This window comes from Trachypithecus francoisi, unplaced genomic scaffold (assembly GCF_009764315.1).
Source record: "Trachypithecus francoisi isolate TF-2019V2 unplaced genomic scaffold, Tfra_2.0 Lachesis_group2, whole genome shotgun sequence".
Taxonomy (NCBI): Eukaryota; Metazoa; Chordata; class Mammalia; order Primates; family Cercopithecidae; genus Trachypithecus; species Trachypithecus francoisi.
Genome location: NW_022681465.1, coordinates 453,100 through 476,768, shown reverse-complemented (window position 1 = coordinate 476,768; position 23,669 = coordinate 453,100). Strand labels below are relative to the sequence as shown.

The window sequence follows — 23,669 nt, the reverse complement described above, 5'->3', positions numbered from 1 at the left end:
GCTCACTGGCCAGCTGCTCACCCCCTACTCTGCCGCCCAGTTCCTAACAGGCCATGGACTGGTACCAATCTGTGGCCTGGGGATTGGGGACCCCTGATTTAAATAATCGAGGACACACTGACCTAGTAAATAGTAAACCATCTGCCAAGAAAAGGGAGGAAATACTAGTTTTCTCCATTTGCTCTCAGGCACCAACATTAATTTGAACTTAGAAATAAACTACAACAAGGCCAGCCATGGTGGTTCACACCTATAATGCCAGCACTTCGGGAGGCCAAGGAGGAAGGATCACCTGAGCCCCGGAGTTTGAGACCAGCCTAGGCAACATAGTGAGACCCTGTCCCTACAATTAAAAAATAAATTAGCTGGGCATGGTGGTGCACACCTGTAGCCCCAACTACTCAGAAGGCTGGGTCGGGAAGATCACTTGAGCCGCCCAGGAGTTTGAGGCTGCAGTAAGCTGAGACTGCACCACTGCACCGATCCTGTCTCAAAAAATGAAAAGAAAAAAGATAAAAAAGAAACTACAACAAAATATCTGGATTTTGATGTAACAGAATACAAAGATTATTACATTTGATTTTTAGGTCAACAAATATGATTAAAGTCATAATAGTAAAATATTTTAAATGGATTTGGAAATAAAAGAAAGTTTGTTCATTTGTATTTTATTTAAGAGCTGTGCCCAGTTTTATCATCTCACAAGAATGAAGCAAGGGACAAAAGTAAGTGCCACGTTCCCTGGCCACTGGGTTCCTGGCAAGCTACCAGCCACTGGGTGCCAATCTCCCTTTAATGTACTCCTTCTTCCCTGGAGTGCAGAAGCGTATAAAGGCAGTTATGACATGGACACATGCATGAGCTATTATACATAATTACAAAAGCTGCTTCTGTTATCACTGCATCTTGTCTCATCAGTAGGAGCGAATGGCTGGGGGGACGGTGGCACAGTCAGCCTCGTTCAAAGTTTTGTCGATTACGGGTCTATATTCCAGAGTGACCTTGAAAAGAAGAATCAGTGGTAAGCACAAAAATGTACAAAAAGCCATCTCATGTGTTCCTTTTGAAAAATTTTAACTATAAAAGTAGATTTACGGCATGAGAACTTAAAGGTATTTGCCACAGTCTTTTCCAATAACAAATTCAAAAATGATCTACATGCGCAACAGGGGACTGTAAATGGCGGCAGATCCGTAGAGTGGAAGAGAGTGACGAAATGACCCTGTGCCAGATTCTCAAGTGCTTTACAAAAATGCTCCCATGAAAAGTGGGAGAACCTTTGTCTATACTGAGACACTTTATGTTTAAACTACCTACTTCCAGTTCAAAGTAAATATTTACATAGGTTGAACATCCCTAATCCAAAAATCTGAAATTCTCCAAAATCTGAAGCTTTCTGAGCACCAACATGACATTCAAAAGAAATGTACTATGGAGTCAGATCTTCTGATTGGGGACGCTCAGACAGTAAGTATCATGCAGATATTCCAAAGTCTGAACAAGCCTGAAATCCGAAACACTTCTGGTCCCAAGGATTTCAGAGAAGGAATACTCAGGCTGTGTATTAAAAATGCACACACAGGAAAAGGTAGGCACATATACAAAGAAATTTAAACCATAATGGGTCATCTCTGGTTAGTGAGCTCTTATTTCAATCTCTTTGTACTTTCTGAAATGAGTATGTATTTCTTGAGAAATCACTAAAACTGGCTGAGCGTGTTGGTTCATGCCTGTTGGGGAGGCCAAGACAGGTGGATCACTTGAGTTCAAGACTAGCCTAGGCAACGTGGCAAAACCCCATCTCTACAAAACATACAAAAATTAGCCAGGCATGGTGGCATGTGCCTGGGAGGCTGAGGTGGGAGGATCACCTGAGCCAGGGGGAGGTTGAGGCTGCAGTGAGACAAGATCGAGCCACCACATTTCAGCCTGAGCAACAGAGATGAGACTCTATCTCAGAAAAACAAAAACAAAACAAAAAACCCGAACCCGGAAACATTAAAAATAAGACTTGTGCTAAGCGAGTGAGGTGTGATTTCTATATACGATCAGGAAATGGCCTTCATGATAAATCCTGAAAATGACCTACTGCCTGAATTACAGACACACTAGATGATAGTGAGAGTCCAAAGGTAACTTCCACAGACACAGCTAAGTGATTATACAACTATCTCTTACAAGCTATGAAAAGCTTAAGGGTAAAAGCTTTCTATCGTCATTATTTCTGAATCTTAATGCCCAGTGGAAATGCCACACAGGTGAACTGTGCTTGTGTGGAACAAGGCTGCAACCCCCCTACCCCACCCTTGGCTGGCTGTTCCCAGGACACTGCTCACCACAACCCCTCCTCAATTTCTGCCCTTCCCTTCTCTGCGTGCTCAGTGCCCAGGGGATGCTAAGGGCTGCACCACATCCCCTCGGCTCCCCGGCAGATGCTTCCGGTTGGGCCAGCCCAAGGGAGGAGAGGGGAGGGGTCTCTTCTGGGCTCCCTTGGCTTGGGACTGGTTTCTGGCAGTGGCTGTGTCCCCACCCCACAGACGCTGACTTTCTCCCTAAGTCCACAATCCTCCTCTCCTCCCCCGCCACCAGGCCTTGGACACTTGCTCCTGCCCAGTGACTTCCATGGGGCCCACACCATGGAGCAACCCTTCCTCAAGGCTCCTCTGAACCACTTGCAGGCACTGGATTGTTTCCAGCCAGAAGCCTGACTGCTGTCAGAGTGCGTTTTTCAGTGGTGCCTCACATCTGTCAGGAGTGGATTTAAATCCAGCCTGCTCCTCCCCTTTCACCATCAGCAAGGTCAGCCCGCGAACCTGGGCGGGGCCGTGCGCGTTCTGGGCTGTGGTGAGAACGAGCTCCACACTGACCTTCCCAGTGCTGACGTCCACATAGGACAGGGTGTGCTTCCTCCAGTGCTCCTCAAAGGGCTTCTTCTGTTGCCCCTGGATGGGCTTGGAGTAATCGTACTCATCAATCCGCACCTGAGGCCAGAAACACCATCACATTTCTTATTACTCTAACAGAGCAATACAGAAAACACACAGCAAACATTAAAATGATCTAAGAGACAGATGCCCTAGAACTCATTCCATTTCCACTTCAGCCCTGGCACCATCAACATGTTCAGAACCCACGGAGGCCACATGGCGGGCCAGGGGGTGTGCAGCCAGCAGTGAGTCCAGAGTAATCCGTGTCCGCACGTTCCCTTAGACATCCTTTATGTACCTAAGAGTTTACCAAATACTTTGTCTTTTTGCTGCATGCGCTGGGAGACTACCTACTAACTCAATCTTTTCTTTCAGCCTGTTTTTACTAAAAAAAATTTTTTTTTTCTTTTGAGACAGGCTCTTGCTATGTCACCTGGGCTGGAGTGCAGTGGTGTGATCACAGCTTGCTGGAGCCTTGACTTCCCGGGCTCAATCAATCATCCTGCCTCAGTCTCCTGCGCATACCACCACGCCCGGCTAATTTTTTATTTTTGTGTAGAGACAGGTTTCGCCATGTTGCCCAGGCTGGTCTAGAACTCCGGGCTCAAGTGATCTGCCTGCCTCAGCCTCCCAAATGCTGCGATTACAGGTGTGAGCCACTGCACCTGGCTTCTATTCTAATTAAAACTTGTTGTGACCAACTAAATTTATGCTACTGGCCAGGCCCAGTGGCTCATGCCTGTAATCCTAGCACTTTGGGAGGTTGAGGTAGGTGGTTCACTTGAGGTCACGAGTTCAAGATCAGCCTGGCCAACATGGTGAAACCCAGACTCTACTGAAAATACAAAACTAGCCAGGCATGGTGGCATGCGTCTGTAATCCCAGCTGCTTGGGAGGCTGAGGCAGGAGAATCACTTGAACCCGGGAGGCAGAGCTTGCAGTGAGCTGAGATCGCGCCACTGCAATTCAGCCTGGGGGACAGTGAGATTCTATCTCAAAAAAATAAAAATAAAAATAACAAATTTATTATTATTCTGTATTCTGGCAAACACGGATTCATATACTTTGCAGGAAAGACTCTTAATATGTACAAGGAGGCAAGAGCAAGTTCTGAGCAGTGATTACAGCCATCAGCATATTCTAGTGAAGGGTAAATCGGTAAAATTTCATGGTGAATAAAAATGCTTTCCCACTCACCGTGTTCAGCTGACTGGAAAGGCCGCCAGCAGCCGCCCACACACGGTCCTGAACCAGCCTGTGCGCCTGCCTTGTGGAGCCTTTGTCCTTTTGCTGATGTGGTTTATCCTGAACTTGCATTTGTACCCCAAGCTTCCCTTTCCGTGTTTTTTTGCTATCGTATGTGAAAAACTCTTACCAGGCAGAATCCAACATGTGTGCTCTGCACAAAAATCAGTTCACCTGAAGAACAAGTGATCACAGGGCAGGCTCTATAATACCTTTTCCAAACCACAGGGCAGGTCTGAAACGGTGGCTTACTCGTTATTTAATAAACTGGCATTTCCTCCTCAGGGCAGGTCTGAAACGGTGGCTTACTCGTTATTTAATAAACTGGCATTTATTTCCTGGTCATGCCACTCTGGCTGCACTTCTAACCTTGGCCTTCTAACAGCAAAGCACATTGGCTTGGAAATGCCACTGCTGGCATCAGTAGATGCTGACCCAAAGCAAGGAGAAGGTCACAGTGATCCAGAGGATGGCGGGAACCCAAGGATCAGAGTTACCAGGGGGAAAAAGGCATTTTTTGGATTTACTTTTGGGAAAATGAAATAAAATGCAGAGAAAATGCAGGGGTAGGGCTGAATCCCACCAGGTGGGAGGAAAAGGCAGGTGCAGGTGGGTATGGCGAGAAAGTGCACCTTGTAGTCTTCCCTGGCGTGTGCACCCCGACTCCTTCCGCGCCTCTGCTCCGTAGATGGTCTGCAGCGCACACAGCATCAGGTTCTGCAGCTCCAGGGTCTCCACCAGGTCCGTGTTCCAGACCATTCCTGGGGACACAAAAAGTTCCATCAGGGGCAGGCGGGACCCAGTCACATGGGCCTTCTGAGCTGTCAGCCTGGGCCTGCTAGTCCGTGGAGCCACTGGTTGTGGCTTTATAGCTGTGGGCCAGGACCCATCCGGACAGCAAGCATGGAACTAAGTCAGCACTGATGGGACACACACCAGCCCACCCTGCAGAAGGCAGGGCCCAACACTGTACAAAGAGCCCGCTGTCTGCTCACCCCGGTCAAACGTCTTCAGGTGCTTCAGGTCTCCGTAGAGCTTGCTGATTTTCCCACAACCTTCTTGCAACACGCTTCCCACACGGAACACAGCAGCATGATTTTGCATTGACTGTGGCACAAAATATTATTTGTAAACTTTTAATCCATACAAGTAGCCACACCAAGAACTGCTTAACTTTTAGACTTAACTGTTGTTTTGCATTTCAGTTGAAAGTTACCTAAATTATGCAGAAAAATTAGGAAATTCAGACTATGAGTTTATTACTCTGAACTTAAAAACGAAGTTTTGACTAAAGCTTCTGAATAAATGTTTCTATTACATACACATCTTAGACCCAGACACATCCTTTCCAGTGGACTACAGCCAGGGTCCAGGACTCCAAGCAGACTGCCTGTGAGGCACCATGTTCCGTATGGCTCCACAGTCAACCAGGCAGTGCTGCCTCCCCACACCCCTGGCGGGGCTCCTGACGTGGGGTCTGGTGGTGAACGTGACACAAGCCAGCAGCCCTGTGGTGACACACACTAGGAGGAGCTGAGCAGAGTCCTGGTGATGGTGGGGTTGGAGCCGAAGGTCTTGAGTGAGAGGGAGGGGCGTGGGTGGCTGGGGCCCTTGGCCCATCTGGCTACTGCCTTCTGCCTATTTTGTAGAAGCTTCTTGTACACTGACTTCCTTCCTAGTTTTACTGTGGCGAGAACGTGCCACGCAGTGGACCTGAAGTTTCCTGTAGGTGTGCTGGGAATCGGGCGCCAGCTTTTGCTCCCTGTGGGACAGAGAGGCAAAACCTCCGTGATCTTTCCTCCTCCTTGCTTCTCCCTCTAACTCTGCTTTGCTCCACTGACCCTAATTGTCTCTTCCTCTACCAATGCAGCTTCATGGTTTAGTTTGGACATTTCATCTGATTTTCCTTGGACTCATACATAATCATGACACTGTAATGCACATCAACCTAATGGTTTTTCAGGAAGAACAAATGAAAAAAGTTGCATCTCAGAATCTAGTATTACATTCTTTCATGTCCTTTAGCAGCCACATTTTCATATCCTTTCCTGTATTTCTGGTTACATTATTTCAAAGCATTTTACATTTTTTGTTTGAAATGTGAACGAGATATTTACTGATGTCTGAGCAGATTACTGCTGGCACATTGCAAAGCTACTGATTTTTAGATACAAATCTCTTATCCAGACACCTTACTGCATTCTTGTTTTGTTTCTGTTAGTTTTTCAGTTTATTCTCTGGGAATTTTTTGGAAATTATGTCTGTAAATAATAGCAATTTTATCTATTCCTTTTCAATATTTACTGCTGAGACCAACCCGGTTGTGGAGACCCTAACCCAGCAGCGCTAGAGGAATTAAAGACACACACACAGAAAATAGCGCGTGGGGTGGGAAATCAGGGGTCTCACAGCCTTCAGAGCTAAGAGCCTTGAACAGAGGTTTACCCACATATTTACTGACAACAAGCCAGTCATAAGATTTACTAAAAGTATTCCTTACGGGAAACAAAGGGATGGGCTCTGGCTAGTTATCTGCAGCAGGCACCCATCCTTAAGGCACAGATCGCTCATGCTACTGTTTGTGGTTTAAGAAACACTTAAGCGGTTTTCCGCCCTGGGTGGGCCAGGTGTTCCTTGCCCTCATTCCGGTAAACCCACAACCTTCCAGCGTGGGCGTCATGGCCATCAACAGTATGTCATGGTGCTGCAGAGATTTTGTTTATGGCCAGTTTTGGGGCCAAGATTTGGGGGCCTGTTCCCAACAATTTACCTCATTTCTTTTTTTGATTCTTACTATTAATAGCCAGAGTCAGCAGAAAAATCCCTTCCCCCAACGAAACGCATTTCCACGAGCACAGGAAGCTTCTGTTTGTTCAGCGCTGACTCCAGCATCTCACGGAGCCTGCAACACAGCAGGCACCAAGACACACCTTGTTTGGTGAGAATGCTTCTATTATTCTCACTTCAAACTGTCTCACGGATTTGCCATTTCTATATCCTAAGGCATGTTCCCACTCTCTAATGCAATGGTTCCTTCTCTCACAGCTGGCCTCCAACCCTACAAAAGTACTGCAAGGCATCACTCAGCCTTCTGTGCCTTAGTCACACTGTTCTTCTCACCGTTCCACAAAGCCTCCTTCAAGCCCAGCCTCACTTGAAGACTGAAGGGCACAGGCCTCTGAAAATGTCAGCAGGGAACCTGTTCTCTTGTGTCTTAACACCATATGCCTTTCAGAATAGCACTAAAGCAGTGGACTTCTTTTTAGAAAATACGCAGAAATTCTCGCAAATAGTAGACAGGAGATCTCATTCATAGACAAGAATCCTTGTTATTAGAGGAATTCAGTTTCTCAGACTGACTATATATCAAGTTCTCCACAGCCCTCTGTGGCTAATGGCTGCCATACTGGACGGCAAACACTCGGAACATTTCCATCGTCACAGACGGTCCTACTGGACCGACTCCCAGCAGCACAGGCCGCAGAGATCGGTTTCCACCTGCCGCCCACTCTCCCTCGCTTCTGAGTGTATTCAGGGGCAGCAACAGGCCCGGCTTAAAGACATTTCCAAGCTGCTGGAAGCCAGGCATGATGACATGATCAATACGTGGGCCTGACATGTAAGCAGCAGCACTGTGTTGAACTCCAGGAAACCTGCGAAGAGAAAGCTGCCCTGCTGGGGACTGAGCTTCTCCGGCAGTCCTGCTGCTCCCTCTCCTCCATGCTGTGACTCATCCACGACAGCCAGCGACGGTCAGGGCACGAGGGCACGCCCAAGCACACACGAGCGAACCAGAGAAGGCCGTCCTGGATGCCAAGCAGTCACTAACTCTGCCCTAGCCTGCTGACCTTCTATGTGGAAAAGTGCACTTCTGTGTAGCTCAGGCCTCCTGGTCTCTTTCATGTTCTTGATACGGTGAGGAGTAGGTCCTACTGCTGTTTACCTCGACACTGGTGCAGCCTCGCATGTTTATCGCAGCACTAGTCACAATAGCAAAGTCTAGAATCAACCTAAGTGCCCATCAGTGATGACCGGACAAAGAAAATGTGGTACATAAACACCGTGAAATACTCAGCCATACAAAAATAACGCAATCATGTCTTCTGCAGCCACGTGGATGAAACAGGAGGTCACTATCCTAAGTGAAGTGACTCAAGATCAAGTGTCACATTCTCACTTGGAAGTGGGAGCTGAATGGTGAGTACACATGGCCACACGGAGTGGACTAACAGAGACTGGGGGCTCCAAAAAGCGGGAGGGGTGGGGATGAGCAATTACCTGCTGGGTACAACATACACGACTTGGGTGACGGGTACATGAAAAGCCCAGACTCCACCACCTCACGGTTCATCCACACAAACTGCACCTGCATCCCCCTAAATCTATTTTTAAAAAAACAAAACCAGTGCAGGGCCAGGTATGCAGCCAGCCTGCTCACTCCAGAGCGAGTCCAGGCTCTTACCTTCTGCATGCTGAGTCGAAGTTCCGATGTTCTTATGCTTCCGTCAGCAAATCTCAATTTGTCAAGATTCATGACAGATTCTTCCCCAGCATTTGGTTTAATTGGAGGGACTTTATCTCCTAAAACAAAAAAAAAGTTAGAATTTTAACTTTTCAAACCATTTTTAAAAACCAAATGGATTTAGAATGACACAAAAACACGTAGCACAGGCGCTCAAGGAGCTTGGAAACTGCGAAAGTCTCCTCAGCTAACACACTGCCAGCCCAGCCTACATCTGAGGCCATCTGTTGAGTTGGGACCAATTTTGAAGAACATACATAAAGGCAAAATTGTTGCCACACAGTAGACATCCATTAACTTATCTTAGAGTGAATAAACTAGAAATCATCTCTAAAATTAAAAAATTAAATGAAGGCTGGGTGCGGTGGCTCTCACCTGTAATCCCAGCACTTTAGGAGGCCGAGATAGGTGGATCACTTGAGGTCAGGAGTTCAAGTGCAGCCTGGCCAACGTGGCAAAACCTCGTTTCTACTAAAAACACAAAAATTATCTGGGTATGGTGGCGCGCGCCTATAATCCCAGCTACTCGGGAGGCTGAGGCATGAGAACTGCTTGAACCCGAAAGGTAGAGGCTGTAGTGAGCCGAGATGGCACCATTGCACTCCAGTCTGGGCAACAGAGTGAGACCCTGTCTTAAAAAAAAAAATTAAGCCGGGCGCGGTGGCTCAAGCCTGTAATCCCACCACTTTGGGAGGCCGAGACGGGCGGATCATGAGGTCAGGAGATCGAGACCATCCTGGCTAACACAGCGAAACCCCGTCTCTACTAAAAAATACAAAAAACTAGCCGGGCGAGATGGTGGGCGCCTGTAGTCCCAGCTACTTGGGAGGCTAAGGCAGGAGAATGGCGTAAACCCGGAGGCGGAGCATGCAGTGAGCTGAGATTCGGCCACTGCACTCCAGCCTGGACCACAGAGCGAGACTCCATCTCAAAAAAAAAAAAAAATTAAATGTATACAAATTTATATACATTAAGTGTATATAAACGTCACTCCACTAAGGGAAAAAAAAACACCTTCCAGATGGTGGTCCTGAGGGACCGGCCACCCCACTGTCCTTCGCATAAGGGGGAGGAAGGTAGTTGCTGTGTTCTTGAAAGTCACCTGCTGATTTGGACTCTTGTGTGCTCTCACCTACACTTCAAGATTTGCAATTTTTTTTTTTTTTTTTGAGATGGAATTTTGCTCTGTAGGCCAGGCTGGAGTGCACTGGCACCATCTCGGCTCACTGCAACCTCCACCTCCTGGTTCAAGCAATCCTCATGTCTCAGCCTCCGGAGTAGCTGGGACTACAGGAGTATGCCACCATACCTGGCTAATTTTTCTATTTTCAGCAGAGATGGGGTTTCACCATGTTGGCCAGGCTGGTCTCAAACTCCTGACCTCAGGTGAGCCACCTGCCTCAGCCTCCCAAAGTGCTGGGATCACATGTGTGAGCCACTGTGCACAGCCAAGATTTGTAACTCTTGTGTTTCTAAGATGTCTTCAAAAAAGTTTTAGTTTTTTAATAACATTATATATATTTTCTTCAACAGGTAATACATGCAGAAGGTAGGAGGTATGAAATGCAGGAGTCAAACAGGCCCCAGTGGGCCCTGCCCCACCCACCGCCTCCCCAGGGGACCAGGGTGTGGGTCTCTTGAGGGCCTGCTCAAATGCTTCTAGGCTTGCTGCTATTTCTTTTCCTTTTGATTATAATGCTTTAAAAATTGATCATTCAGCCGGCGCGGTGGCTCAAGCCTGTAATCCCACCACTTTGGGAGGCCGAGACGGGCGGATCATGAGGTCAGGAGATCGAGACCATCCTGGCTAACACAGCGAAACCCCGTCTCTACTAAAAAATACAAAAAACTAGCCGGGCGAGATGGTGGGCGCCTGTAGTCCCAGCTACTTGGGAGGCTAAGGCAGGAGAATGGCGTAAACCCGGGAGGCGGAGCATGCAGTGAGCTGAGATTCGGCCACTGCACTCCAGCCTGGACCACAGAGCGAGACTCCATCTCAAAAAAAAAAAAAAAATTAAATGTATACAAATTTATATACATTAAGTGTATATAAACGTCACTCCACTAAGGGAAAAAAAAACACCTTCCAGATGGTGGTCCTGAGGGACCGGCCACCCCACTGTCCTTCGCATAAGGGGGAGGAAGGTAGTTGCTGTGTTCTTGAAAGTCACCTGCTGATTTGGACTCTTGTGTGCTCTCACCTACACTTCAAGATTTGCAATTTTTTTTTTTTTTTTGAGATGGAATTTTGCTCTGTAGGCCAGGCTGGAGTGCACTGGCACCATCTCGGCTCACTGCAACCTCCACCTCCTGGTTCAAGCAATCCTCATGTCTCAGCCTCCGGAGTAGCTGGGACTACAGGAGTATGCCACCATACCTGGCTAATTTTTCTATTTTCAGCAGAGATGGGGTTTCACCATGTTGGCCAGGCTGGTCTCAAACTCCTGACCTCAGGTGAGCCACCTGCCTCAGCCTCCCAAAGTGCTGGGATCACATGTGTGAGCCACTGTGCACAGCCAAGATTTGTAACTCTTGTGTTTCTAAGATGTCTTCAAAAAAGTTTTAGTTTTTTAATAACATTATATATATTTTCTTCAACAGGTAATACATGCAGAAGGTAGGAGGTATGAAATGCAGGAGTCAAACAGGCCCCAGTGGGCCCTGCCCCACCCACCGCCTCCCCAGGGGACCAGGGTGTGGGTCTCTTGAGGGCCTGCTCAAATGCTTCTAGGCTTGCTGCTATTTCTTTTCCTTTTGATTATAATGCTTTAAAAATTGATCATTCAGCCGGGCGCGGTGGCTCAAGCCTGTAATCCCAGCACTTTGGGAGGCCGAGACAGGCGGATCACAAGGTCAGGAGAACGAGACCATCCTGGCTAATACGGTGAAACCCCGTCTCTACTAAAGAATACAAAAAACTAGCTGGGCGACGAGGCAGGCGCCTGTAGTCCCAGCTACTTGGGAGGTGGAGGCAGGAGAATGGCGTAAACCCGGGCGGCGGAGCTTGCAGTGAGCTGAGATCCGGCCACTATACTCCAGCCTGGGCGACAGAGCCAGACTCCGTCTCAAAAAAAAAAAAAAAAAAAAAAAAAATTGATCATTCAGTAAAATTGACTTTTTTCTTTCAGTGGACAGTTCTACAATTTCTTTTTTCTTTTCTTTGAGTGTCTCCTCCCTGTTGCTCAGGCTGGATGCAGTGGTGTGATCTCAGCTCACTGCAACCTCCGCCTTCTAGGCTCCAGCAATCCTCCCACCTCAGCCTCCCAAGTAGCTGGGACTACACTGGTGTGAGCCACCATGCCCAGCTAATTTTTGTATTTTTTGTAGAGACAGGGCTTTATCACCTTGCCTAAGCTGGTCTTGAACTCCTGAGCTCAAGCAATCTGCCTTCCTCGGCCTCCCAAAGTGGTCGGATTATAGGCGTGAGCCACTGCACCCAGCCTCAGTTCTATCAACTTTAACACATGCATAAAGCATGTAACCACTTTGGGAGGCTGAAACAGGAGGATCACTTGAGGCCAGGAGTTCAAGACCATCCTGGGCAACACAGGGAGACCCTGTCCCTACAAAATATTTTTAAAAATTAGCCAGGTATGGTGGCGTGCACCTAATCGTACCACTGTACTCCAGCCTGGGCGACAGAGGGAGACTATCTCTAAAAAATATATATATGTATGTATTCTTTTTTTTGGGGAGTGGGGGAGAAGTGGTGATGCTACAAGCAGTTTTTCTTTCCTTTTCATTTTTAAAAATTAAAGCACAAAGGTACAGTAAATAAACTCACCATTTTTAGTGTAGTTTTTCAAATTTTGGTACACAGAGAGCTGTGTCCGTATCAGGAAACAGCCTTTGGCAACCACCAATCCCTTTTCTTCCCTAGATGTGCCTTTTCCAGAATGTCGTATCAAGAGAACCACAGGTGTGGAGCCTTTTGAGTCTGACTCCACAGCATTCTGCGTGAGGTGCGGCATGCGTGAGCGGTTTCTCAGATGTAAAGTACAGGGTATTCTTACAAAATGTTCTTTTTTTGCATTTTCAGAGAAAAAGCAGCTCAAAATTTCTACATTGCTCTGAGAGAAGTGGTATCAGTCCTCACTGCTACAAAGTGCAGGGCTATGGAGTGAGACAAGCACAACCTGTGGCGTCAGGAACAATGGACCTGAACTCTGCCTTCGCCCATGATCAGCAGCGACTTGGGGTAAGACGCCAGCTCTGAGTGTGCTGGCCTCCCGAGCTGTGGTCAGATCCAGAGACAAAGTGTCTGAAGTAAGCTACCTTTTTAATACTCTCCGTACCTGTCTAACTACAGATATAAAAGCGGGCATGTTATAAGTTACAGCAGTCCTAGTTTTTATTTCACTTGAATCCACACAAAAAGCACCTGTTCTATTAAAACAGCAGAAAGGATGCCACAAACAGTTAACACCAGAGAAAGGTAACGAGAAGAATGTGGGCCTGGGGTCCCACCATCCTTGCCACACAAACATCCACCAGTGCCTCATCCACCTCACACTGTTCTGAGCACGAGGCTGGATAACCACCGTGAAGATCTCTGGAGGTGGGAGCGATACTAACTGTCCTGTTCTTAGTGCACATGAGACTCACACTCCCACACATGGTATTTCTTCTCCTACACATTATTTGACGCTACCATGAAAAGAAAACCAGCAAGTGAAATCCAATCTGTCCGTAGAGGGTGGGAATCCTGTTCACTGTAAGTCATCCCTTCTCCTCTAATAGAGGTCAGCTGTACTTTGTTTTCAGAATGGCCTAAATTATTTTTCTAAGTACCAAGTTACACATTCGTTCACGCCAACTATTTAAAAAATTTCATTGCAAATAAGTGATTTTTATCAGGCAAGTAATACGTAATGAACTTCCCCTAAAAATAACAACTTCCTAATAGTGCTTTTTCTTCTTCTTCTTTTTTTTTTTTTTTGAGACAGAGTCTCGCTCTGTCGCCCAGGCTGGAGGGCAGTGGCCGGATCTTAGCTCACTGCAAGCTCCGCCTCCCGGGTTTACGCCATTCTCCTGCCTCAGCCTCCCGAGTAGCTGGGACTACAGGCGCCCGCCACCTCGCCCGGCTAGCTTTTTGTATTATTTTTAGTAGAGACAGGGTTTCACCGTGTTAGCCAGGATGGGCTCGATCTCTTGACCTCGTGATCCGCCCGTCTTGGCCTCCCAAAGTGCTGGGATTACAGGCTTGAGCCACCCCGCCCGGCCCCTAATAGTGCTTTTTCTAAGCAGAATATAATGACTACAAAATAATTTTTTAAAAAAATGTAACCCCAAAAATATCACCTTAACTGTTAAGATCCCCAACCAGCCTCTATCTAGTCTCAACATTACCACCATATAACCTCCGGATTTCTCAGTTTAATCACTTCTAGGGGAAAAAACCCAGACTACCGCTATATGACCACTAAGCAAATTTCCAGTAACAAATTGAAGCTTTGTAACCTGGCTGGGTGCAGTGGCTCATGTCTGTAATCCCAGTACTTTGGGAAGCTGAGGCAGAAGGACTGTTTGGGTCTAGGAGTTCAAGACCAGCCTGGGCAATATTGTGAGACCCTGTCTCTACAAATTTTTTTTTTAAATTAGCCAGGTGTGGTGGTGCACATCTGTAGTCCCAGCTACTTGGGACTCTGCAGGTCCAGGTGTTGAGGACTGCTCGAGCCTGGGAGGTTGAGGTGGCTACGACTGTGCCACAGCACTCCAGCCTGGGCTGACCTGTCTCAAAAAAAAGAAAAACGACTGTAACCTCCTGTGCCTTCTCAAACAGTCTGGCTCCTGAAGAAAACACTTACCAGGCCTGCATGACTCTTCGATGCTCAGGGCACATGCCCGACCAAAGACAACCAGGTCCAAGAGGGAGTTTGCCCCGAGCCGGTTGGCACCATGTACCGAGGCACAGGCGGCCTCCCCACAGGCGTACAGCCCGGGCACAATCTGATCCTGGCCATTCACGTGCCTCAGGACCTGTGGAAAGGAAGATTTCAGGTGAAATGTCAAGGTGCCCAAACCTCCACCAGGCCACCTCCCCCAGCAGGGTGTCTGTGCTGCAGAGTAAGAGAGGGAAGTAGGCCAGGCGCGGTGGTTTACGCCTGTAATCCCAGCACTTTGGGAGGTTGAGGCGGGTGGATCACCTGAGGTCAGGGGTTCAAGACCTGCCTGGCTAACATGGTGAAACCCCGTCTCAACTAAAAATACAAAAATTAGCCAGGCATGATGGCGGGTGCCTACAATCCCAGCTACTCGGGAGGCTGAGGCAGAAGAATCGCTGGAACCTGGAAGGCGGAGGTTGCAGTGAGCTGAGATTACGCCATTGTGCTCCAGCCTAAGCGACAGAGCAAGACTGAATCTCCAAGAAAAAAAGAGGGAAGGAAAGACCATATCTCAGAGGGAGGTAAGGACCATAGCTCCTCTTCTTCAGAGGGAAGCTTCCGAATGTATCCCTGTTTCCCTTGCCCCGAGCACCTGCTGTTACAAGCAGGTCAGAGGTCCCCCAATGTCGGCATCTGCGACTGTCCCCATGTCCCACGTTCCCGAGGCCCTCACCACCTGCAGAGGACCCCCATGTCAGCATCTGCGACTGTCCATGTGTCCCATGTTCCCGAGGCCCTCACCACCTGCACTCTGGCTCAGACCCGGGAGTATGGCAGGTGGAGGAACATCAGCAGGCGATACTGATGTTCCAGGCTCTTCTACCCCTGTTCACCTCTTCATCTACGCAGGGAAAGTAACAGCTGCCGCCCACCTTGCCCAACAAGGAGCCTAAGTGACCGACAAGCTCTGTGTGAACCGCAAACCACTCAAAGGTAGGAATTAGAAAGATCCCTCGATGTACAAGATCATTAGAAATAACACGAGATCATATAGGAAAGTAATTATAAAACGGAAAAAGCTGCAAATGATGCATCTATGACAATTTACTAAGGAGGAATAAATTATTAAGCCCCCTCCATCCTCCAGTAATAGAAATTTAAAGTGCAATCTAGGAAACAAGACAGTACTTTCTTGAAGAAAACATCTGTCTTTTCCTCTAAGATCTAAAGAGACAACTGCGAGGTGGGCCCCGTTGTCCCAGCCTTCTTTCCAGCTGTGGGAGGGGAGCCAGCACCATCACCTGGCCCTTGTAGTTGGTGGGAATGCCGCCCATGTTATAATGCACGGTGGGGAGGACAGGGATCGGCTCCTTCGTGACGTCCACACCCGCGAAGATCATGGCGGTCTCTGAAATGCCGGGCAGGCGCGTGGCCAGCTGCTCTGGAGGCAGGTGGTGCAGCTGCAGGTAGACGTGATCTTTCTCAGGGCCACAGCCTCTGGGAAGACAGAACGAACACCATCACGTCAGCCAGAGAACAGCAACGGCAGAAGACCTGAGAGTACGTCATCTTGGAAGCCTGTGAGTTTCAACAGGTTGTGATACTGAGGAAAATTTCCCCTCATTTATGGTCGCCCTCTCATCAAATCTTTTCTAAGCATCTACTGTGTGCCAGGGACAATCCTAGCTGCTGGGACACAGCTGAGACCCAGAACAAAAACTCTGCCCTCCCTGAACCCACACGCGTCTCAGGGATCACAGCCTGCTGCGGCTCTCCTTGGTAAGCGCATTAGAAAGGGCTCCATGCCAAACACAGTCATCCCTGCGTATCCACAGCAAGTTGGGTCCAGGACCCCCATGGATACCAAAATCCGTGGATGCTCAAGTCCCTAATACAAAATGGGAGAGTATTTGCATATAACCTATGCACATCTTCCTCTATACTTTAAATCATCCTCATTTAAAGTTTTACATTTAAGCTTTACAACAACTCCAGGATTACTCATAGTACCTAACACAATGTAAATGCTACGTAAATAGTGTTACACTGTGTTGTTTAGGGAACAATGACAAGGAAAAAAAGTCTGCATATTTGTAAGGATGCAATTTTACTTTCAATACATAGCTGGTTGAAACCACACATGTGGAACCAATGGTACGGACGGCCACCATATTCCAGAAAAATACTTGACTTCTCTGTTTTTGTTTTTTTTTCCTTGAGACAGAGTCTCGCTCTGTTGCCCAGGCTGGAGTGCAGTGGCGCCATCTCGGCTCACTGCAAGCTCCGCCTCCCGGGTTCACGCCATTCTCCTGCCTCAGCCTCCCGAGTAGCTGGGACTACAGGCGCCGCCACCTCGCCCGGCTAGTTTTTTGTATTTTTAGTAGAGACGGGGTTTCATCGTGTTAGCCAGGATGGTCTCGATCTCCTGACCTCATGATCCGCCCGCCTCGGCCTCCCAAAGTGCTGGGATTACAGGTGTGAGCCACCGCGCCCGGCCTGACTTCTCTGTTTTTTTAAATATAAAAATGTAAAACCTCCAAAGGCCATACCAGCAGATACTACATTAAAGAACAGGGTCAGGAATGAAAGAGCTGCAAACTGTTTTACTGAAAGCCAAGTAACCCACACCCTTTGAAAAACTGCCGAAAAACACCTGTGGGCATCAGACGCGACACCCAAGGCTCACGTGCCGACTTCAGGTTGCGTGTGCGTCTCTCTCTCCCGCACTGTGTCACATACTCACCCACACTGAGAGAAACTCTGTTCCACAGATCTGAGAAAGAAACTGGCTAAAAGTTTCAAAATGTAGGTCTTTAAGAAAATACCACAGACTAACAGCCCCTGTCAGCAGCTGAGAGAGGTGGCTGTGCCCGTGGGCCTGCACACGGAGGCGAGGGCGAGCGGTGCTGGAACTCCACAGAAGCAACCCCGGCCCATGTGCCCTCTCAGACAATGCTGGTGGCAAATCACACGGACCTTCCTTCGCGGATCTCCAGAGTCATCGACCGAGACACCACGTCTCTAGACGCCAGGTCCTTCGCCACGGGGGCGTATCGCTCCATAAACCTTTCGCCTTGACTGTTAATGAGAATGCCTCCCTCTCCACGACATCCTTCCGTAATGAGACAACCGGCACCATAGATGCCTGCAAAAAAACCCAAACATTTATAGCCTAACAATTGCTAGGACTCTATTTCAAATGCATTATTTTTTTCAAGGTATTTTTTGGGGGAGAGAGGAAGAAGATATGCAGAAGGCATTATATGCAAAACTGAACAGAAAGAACAGTTAAGATACAGTAGAAAGTCTGGATAACAAAAAGCACTGACGAGGCTGACAGCTGCAGCAGAGGTTGGGGCAGAGCAGTGTCCCCAGCGAGGAGAAAGGCCAGCCCACAGACCTCTGGCCGATACTCTGATTACAGCCCAGTGTACACTGGATGCCTCAAATTTTGTTTTAATTTTTGAACATTCTTTGGTACTATGATACTGTGGTGACTAGTTAAGGATACCAGCTTGGAGAATTCATATCTAAATTACTCAAACAGTGGCAAGGACAGTAATAATGATTATTTTAGTTAATATTCACACTGCACTTGCTAGGGGCAGTTCTAGCTGCTTTCCACATGTTAACTCATTTAAGTCTTACAACTACTCCGGGTCGTACTACCCCCTTTCTCAGGGACAGCAAATTAACGCTTTGTAACATCCAGTCATGCAGTTGAGGACACAGCTCAAACCCAAACCTGGGCAGTCCGACGGTCTGTGCTCCAAACAGTGGCTCTGTGACTCCTCAATGCGATGAGAAACAGGGCATGCCTAGCTCTCGAATTTTAACAAAGGAGATCAAAAACCCAAAACTAAACGTATTTCAAAAGCTACAATTTTTGTTAGTATACAAAAAGGGCAATCTTGCTTTTAAAACGAGAATGTGATTCTTGCATCTCACCTGTCTTTTGATTTTCTAAGTTTCAATGCTCTTTTTTTCTGTGGATTACTTCTCACATACTGAAGACAAAGCATGAGAAGTAGAGCTCTAAGCAAATTACAGAGGGAATTCAGGGGCTCAGTGACATTTTATTGATTTAAAAAAGTAATAAAAAAATACAACAGACCAGGTGCAGTGGCTCATGGCTATAATCCCAGCACTCTGAGGGGCCGAGGCAGGAGGATCGCCTAAGCCCTGGAGTTTAAGACCAGCCTGGGCAAAACGGTGACACCCCGTCTCTACCAAAAACAAAACCATCCTCAAAAATTAGCTGGGCATTGTAACGCATGCCTGTAGTCCCAGCCGTTTGGGAGGCTGAGGTGGAAGGATCCTTTGAGCCCGGGAGACAAAGGCTGCAGTGAGCCAAGACTGCTCCACTGCACTCCAGCCTGGGCAACAGAGCAAGACCCCGTCACTAAACAAATTAAAAACAAAAACCTACAACAAATTCATTTCTTATTTTCATCCCTTCCAGGGATCAGAAAGCTGACACTGACAGAGAAAGAGAAGGCACACGTCTGGTTCTTCAGCACCACTTCAGGGGTCTCCATCATCCACAGGTCAGAAAAGCAACTCAGAGAAGTCTGGGACGAGTCACCTCAAACAAGAGGCAGATGTGTGTGTCTCTCTCTCTGACTCATTCTGAAGAACCTCCCCCAAACTCAAGACTTCAACTGTCATTCCTGTGTTAATGTCTCCAAATTGCACATTCGTAAGCTCAACCGTCAGACGTCCCCGAGATGAGCGCATCTTCCCCACAACAAGCTCCCTCAGTGGTCGTGTGGGCCGAGCCCCAATGTCCGAACGTCACATGCGGTTCTGTCATGGCTGTGCCCTGACTTTACATCCCATCATCGCGGGAGCTCCATGTTCTCCTACAAAGCCGAAATCTGCCTGTGCTGCTTCTGGGTTCCACGGCATTGTCCCAGCTCTCAGAATGCTCACTCGGTAAACCCTGATGGAGACCCTACTGCGTGCTGGGCCTGGGCCACCCAGCTAACGAGAAGACCTGCCTGCCTGAGGAGCTGACAACCTCGTTGTGAAGAGGGACACTGAACAATCCCTGCTTTACCTTTTTTTTGAGACAGAGTCTACTCTGCTGCCCAGGCTGGAGTGCAGTGGTGCGATCTCGGCTCACTGCAACCTCTGCCTCCCAGATTCAAGCATTCTTCTTGCCTCAGCCTCCCAAGTAGCTGGGATTACAGGTACATGCCACCATGCCATGCTGATTTTTGTATTTTTAGTAGAGACGAAGTTTCACCATGTTGGTCGGGTTGGTCTCGAACTCCTGACCTCAGGTGATCTGGCCGCCTTGGCCTCCCAAAGTGCTGGGATTACAGGTGTGAGCCACCGCGCCTGGCCTCAATCCCTGCTTTACTGCTGGCATAAGCATCACCAAGGCAGGGTTTAGGGCTCTTGAGAAATGCGTAAGATGCTGGCCCAAACTGCCTTAGGGGAAGGAGAGTGTGGGAAAAGTCTCCTTAAGGAAATGACATTGAAGTTAGGACCTGAGAGCTGAAAAAGCTGATCTTCAAAACCATGTTATTACATAAAACCAGGGAGGAGCAATGAGTAGGCACCACACGCTTACAAGACACACGAGCTGAACGCCTGCCGGGCAAGGCGTCCTGCCCTACCTGTGGGGTGGAACTGAACAAACTCTAGGTCCTGGCAGGGAAGGCCTGCCCTGGTGATCATGGCCGTGCCGTCGCCGGTGCTGGTGTGGGCAGACGTGCAGCTGAAGTAGGTGCGCCCGTAGCCTCTGGAAACAACAGACAGCAGTGACTGACAGCGGCCCACGTCCGGACCTCCTGTCTGGTGAGATCACAGAACGGACACAGCAGCCCCCGGGCACCGTCTTCTCAGTGCTGTCTGTGTGCACACAACCCCCTACTCACGCACACCCCACACACATCACTGGGGGCCATGCCAGTGGTGCTGCTACCCTATGCAGGTAGGATAGAAGCCTGGGATCGGAGAAGGGACTTCCATTTGTATTTTATTTATTTATTTTGAGATAGGGTCTAACTCTGTCGCCCAGGCTGGAGTACAGTGGCACGATCTCAGCTCACGGCAACCTCCGGCTCCCAGGTTCAAGTGACTCTTCCGCCTCAGCCTCCCGAGTAGCTGGGATTACAGGTGTGCACCACCACGTCCATTTAATTTTTGTATTTTTAGTAGAGATGGGGTTTCGCCATGTTGGCCAGGCTGGTCTCGAACTCCTGACCTCAAGTGATCCTCTCACTTCAGCCTCCCAAAGTGCTGGGATTACAGGCATGAGCCACTGCGTGCCTGGCCCTATTTGTATTTAACTTTGTGCTGTTCAAAAGATTTCCCCAATAAGCATATACTACTTTTATAATGAAAATTTTAAAATTTTTATGGGTTTTGTTTTTTTCTCCCCAATTTACTGAAGTATGATTGATGAATTAAAAAAAAAAACTATATATTTAAGGTGTACAACGTGATGATTTGATATATTTTGTGAACTGATGACACAATCAAATTAATACACATCTATCACCTCATATAATTATCCTTTTTTTTTTGGAGATACAGATGCCTAAGGTCTACTCTGTTTGCAAATTTCAAGTTATAATATTAATGATACCCACTGTGCTGTATAATATTAACTATAGCCCCCACGCTGTATAATGTTAACTCTAGCCACCGTGCTGTCTAATATTCACTATAGCCACTGTGCTGTATAATGTTAACTGTAGCCACCGTGCTGTATAATAGTCACTATAGCCACCGTGCTGTATAATTCACTACAACCACCGTGCTGTATAATGTTAACTGTGGCCACCGTGCTGTATATTCACTATAGCCACCATGCTGTATGTTAACTCTAGCCACCGTGCTGTGTAATATTCACTATAGCCACCATGTTATATATTAGACCTTCTGAACCTCACCTGGTAACGGGAAGTCACACCTTTCATCAGCATCGCCGCAGTCTGCATTCCCCCAGCCCCTGGCAACCACTGTCCTACTCTGTTTCCATGAGTTTTGACTTTTTTAGATTCCACGTACAAGTGACATGCAGTATCTGTCATTCTGTGCCTGGCTTGTTTCACTTAACATAATGACTTTGGGTTCATCCATGCTGTCACAAATGACAGGATTCCCTTCGTTTTCACAGCTGAGTAATATTCAGTTGTGTATACACACCACATTTTCATTAAACACCAACACATATTTAGGTTGTTTCCATATCTCGGGTATTGTGAACAACGCTGCAATGAACATGGGGGTCCAAGTGTCTCTTTGAGCTTCTGATTTCATGCCCTTTGGATATACACCCAGAAATGGGGTTGCTGGAGCACATGGTAGTCCTGTGAATTCTGAGGAACCTCCAGAGTTTCCCACAATAGTTGTACTAATTTACATTCCCCCCAACAGCACACAGGGTCCCCTTTTCTCCACATCCTCACCAACACTTGCTCTCTCTTGTCCTCTTGGTAACAGCCATTCTAACTGGAGTGAGATGAGATGATGTCTCATTGGGGTTTTAATTTGCATTTCTCTGGTGCTCAGTAATGCTGAGCATTTTTTCATACATCAATTGGCCATTTGTTTGTCTTCTCTGGAAAAATATCTATTCAAGTCCTTTGTCCATTTTTAGTAGGGTTGTCTTTTAGTAGGGTTTAGTAGGTTGTTTTTAGTAGGGTTTTTTTTGCTATTTTAGATACAAAGATATTATTAGATATATGGTTTGGAAAATATTTTTTCCCAATCTGTAGTTTTGCTGATTTTTTCCTTTGCTGTACTGACACTTTCTAACTTTGAAAATGGTTAAAGTAACTGACAGTGTATAAAATTAAAGTTACTTATTTTCATTATGTGGAGAAGAAGGACTTACCCATCCCAGGAATCAGTATTAACACAGTACCCACTAAAACAAGAGGGATTTTGCCAGAAAACCCCATGGGACTCTTTGGGCCACAGTTTCCTCATCTAAAATCGGGACAGGTAAGCTGTGAACCTGATGGCAGCCACTCCGGTCTACTGAGGGCCATGCTTTCTCACCGCCTGAGGCAGGTGCTCCCGTCCTTACCCTTTACAGGTGAGGAACCATGGCTGGGAGAGGCCATCACCCTCACAAGGTTATATCAAGGCCTGTGTCTGAACTGTTATTCTACAATACCTTTATTTTCATTAAAACAAAGAAACTCTAAATGAAAGTTATTCATTTTTATAAATGAAATAAAGTAGAAATTAGAGTCCTACCCTGTGGCAACAACAGTGTTCTTTGCTCTTATGCGGTGGATGGACCCGTCCTCTATGCACAGTGCGATGACACCACGGCACTCCCCGTTCTCCATCAGGAGATCCAAGGCAAAATACTCCACAAAATAGCTGGTATCATATCGCAGAGACTAAAAGAAAGGAAAAAAAAAGGGCAGGAAGTGTTAAGCCAACCTTTAAGGTTTTAAGGTGGTATTTGCTCGTGTGAATAGGTGAAAGAACCTGATCCAAATGGACCAGGTAAATCCAAGGAGATCAGCAACAGAGTCAAGGACACTGTCAGAGCCCGAGAGGCATTCCACACCAAGCAGCACAAACAAGGCAGGTGCACTAGAGAACGCAGCAGCAACAGCTCCTATTTTGGTGACACATTTCCTATTTCTACACAACCCGAAGAGGCACTCCACACTGTCTGGTGGCCACAGGCAGCTCTTCTCAGAGTTTGGTGCCAGAGTGAGGTCCACAGACCATGGGGTCACAGCCCAGGTGGGAGCTGCTGGCAACACATAACCACTTAATTAATTAAAATAAATCAAACGTTCAGCTCTTCAGCTACACCTGCCACATTAGCAACAGCCACATGTGGCTGGCAGCTCCCAAAGCGGACGGTTGCAGACAAGCAGATTCCAGCACTGCAGAAAGGTAAGCACTGGACAGCGCTGCCCGCCTGGATCTGCTATTCCCTCAGCCGGTGCGAGGTACCCTCGTAAGCCTGGGCCAGCTCCCCACATGATAGCTCCTGCTCCGGACGGAGCTGCTTTCTCCTCCCACCACACACTCATCCCTGCACTCAGCCACAGAGAAGGCACTGGTGTTGTAACAACTTGCAAATTAACGGTCTGTCCCCATTCATCAGAAAACAATAAAGTTCAGAATGTTGAATACTCTGAATTGATACCGTTCAGAGTATTA

At 47.6% G+C, this 23,669-nt stretch overlaps 1 protein-coding gene across 1 annotated transcript; it reads right to left on the bottom strand.

Moving 5' to 3' along the window:
• Positions 1-651: 651 nt before the first annotated feature.
• On the bottom strand, positions 652-23,516 carry LOC117064676 (succinate dehydrogenase [ubiquinone] flavoprotein subunit, mitochondrial-like). The gene is given in 11 exon segments (XM_033178676.1): positions 652-1,001; positions 2,868-2,981; positions 4,805-4,835; positions 4,837-4,933; positions 5,168-5,279; positions 8,635-8,753; positions 14,502-14,673; positions 15,821-16,016; positions 17,496-17,664; positions 20,144-20,268; positions 22,740-23,516. Coding segments are annotated over 11 exon segments (1,317 nt in total). The 5' UTR covers positions 22,835-23,516; the 3' UTR covers positions 652-914.
• Between the last annotated feature and the right edge of the window lie 153 nt (positions 23,517-23,669).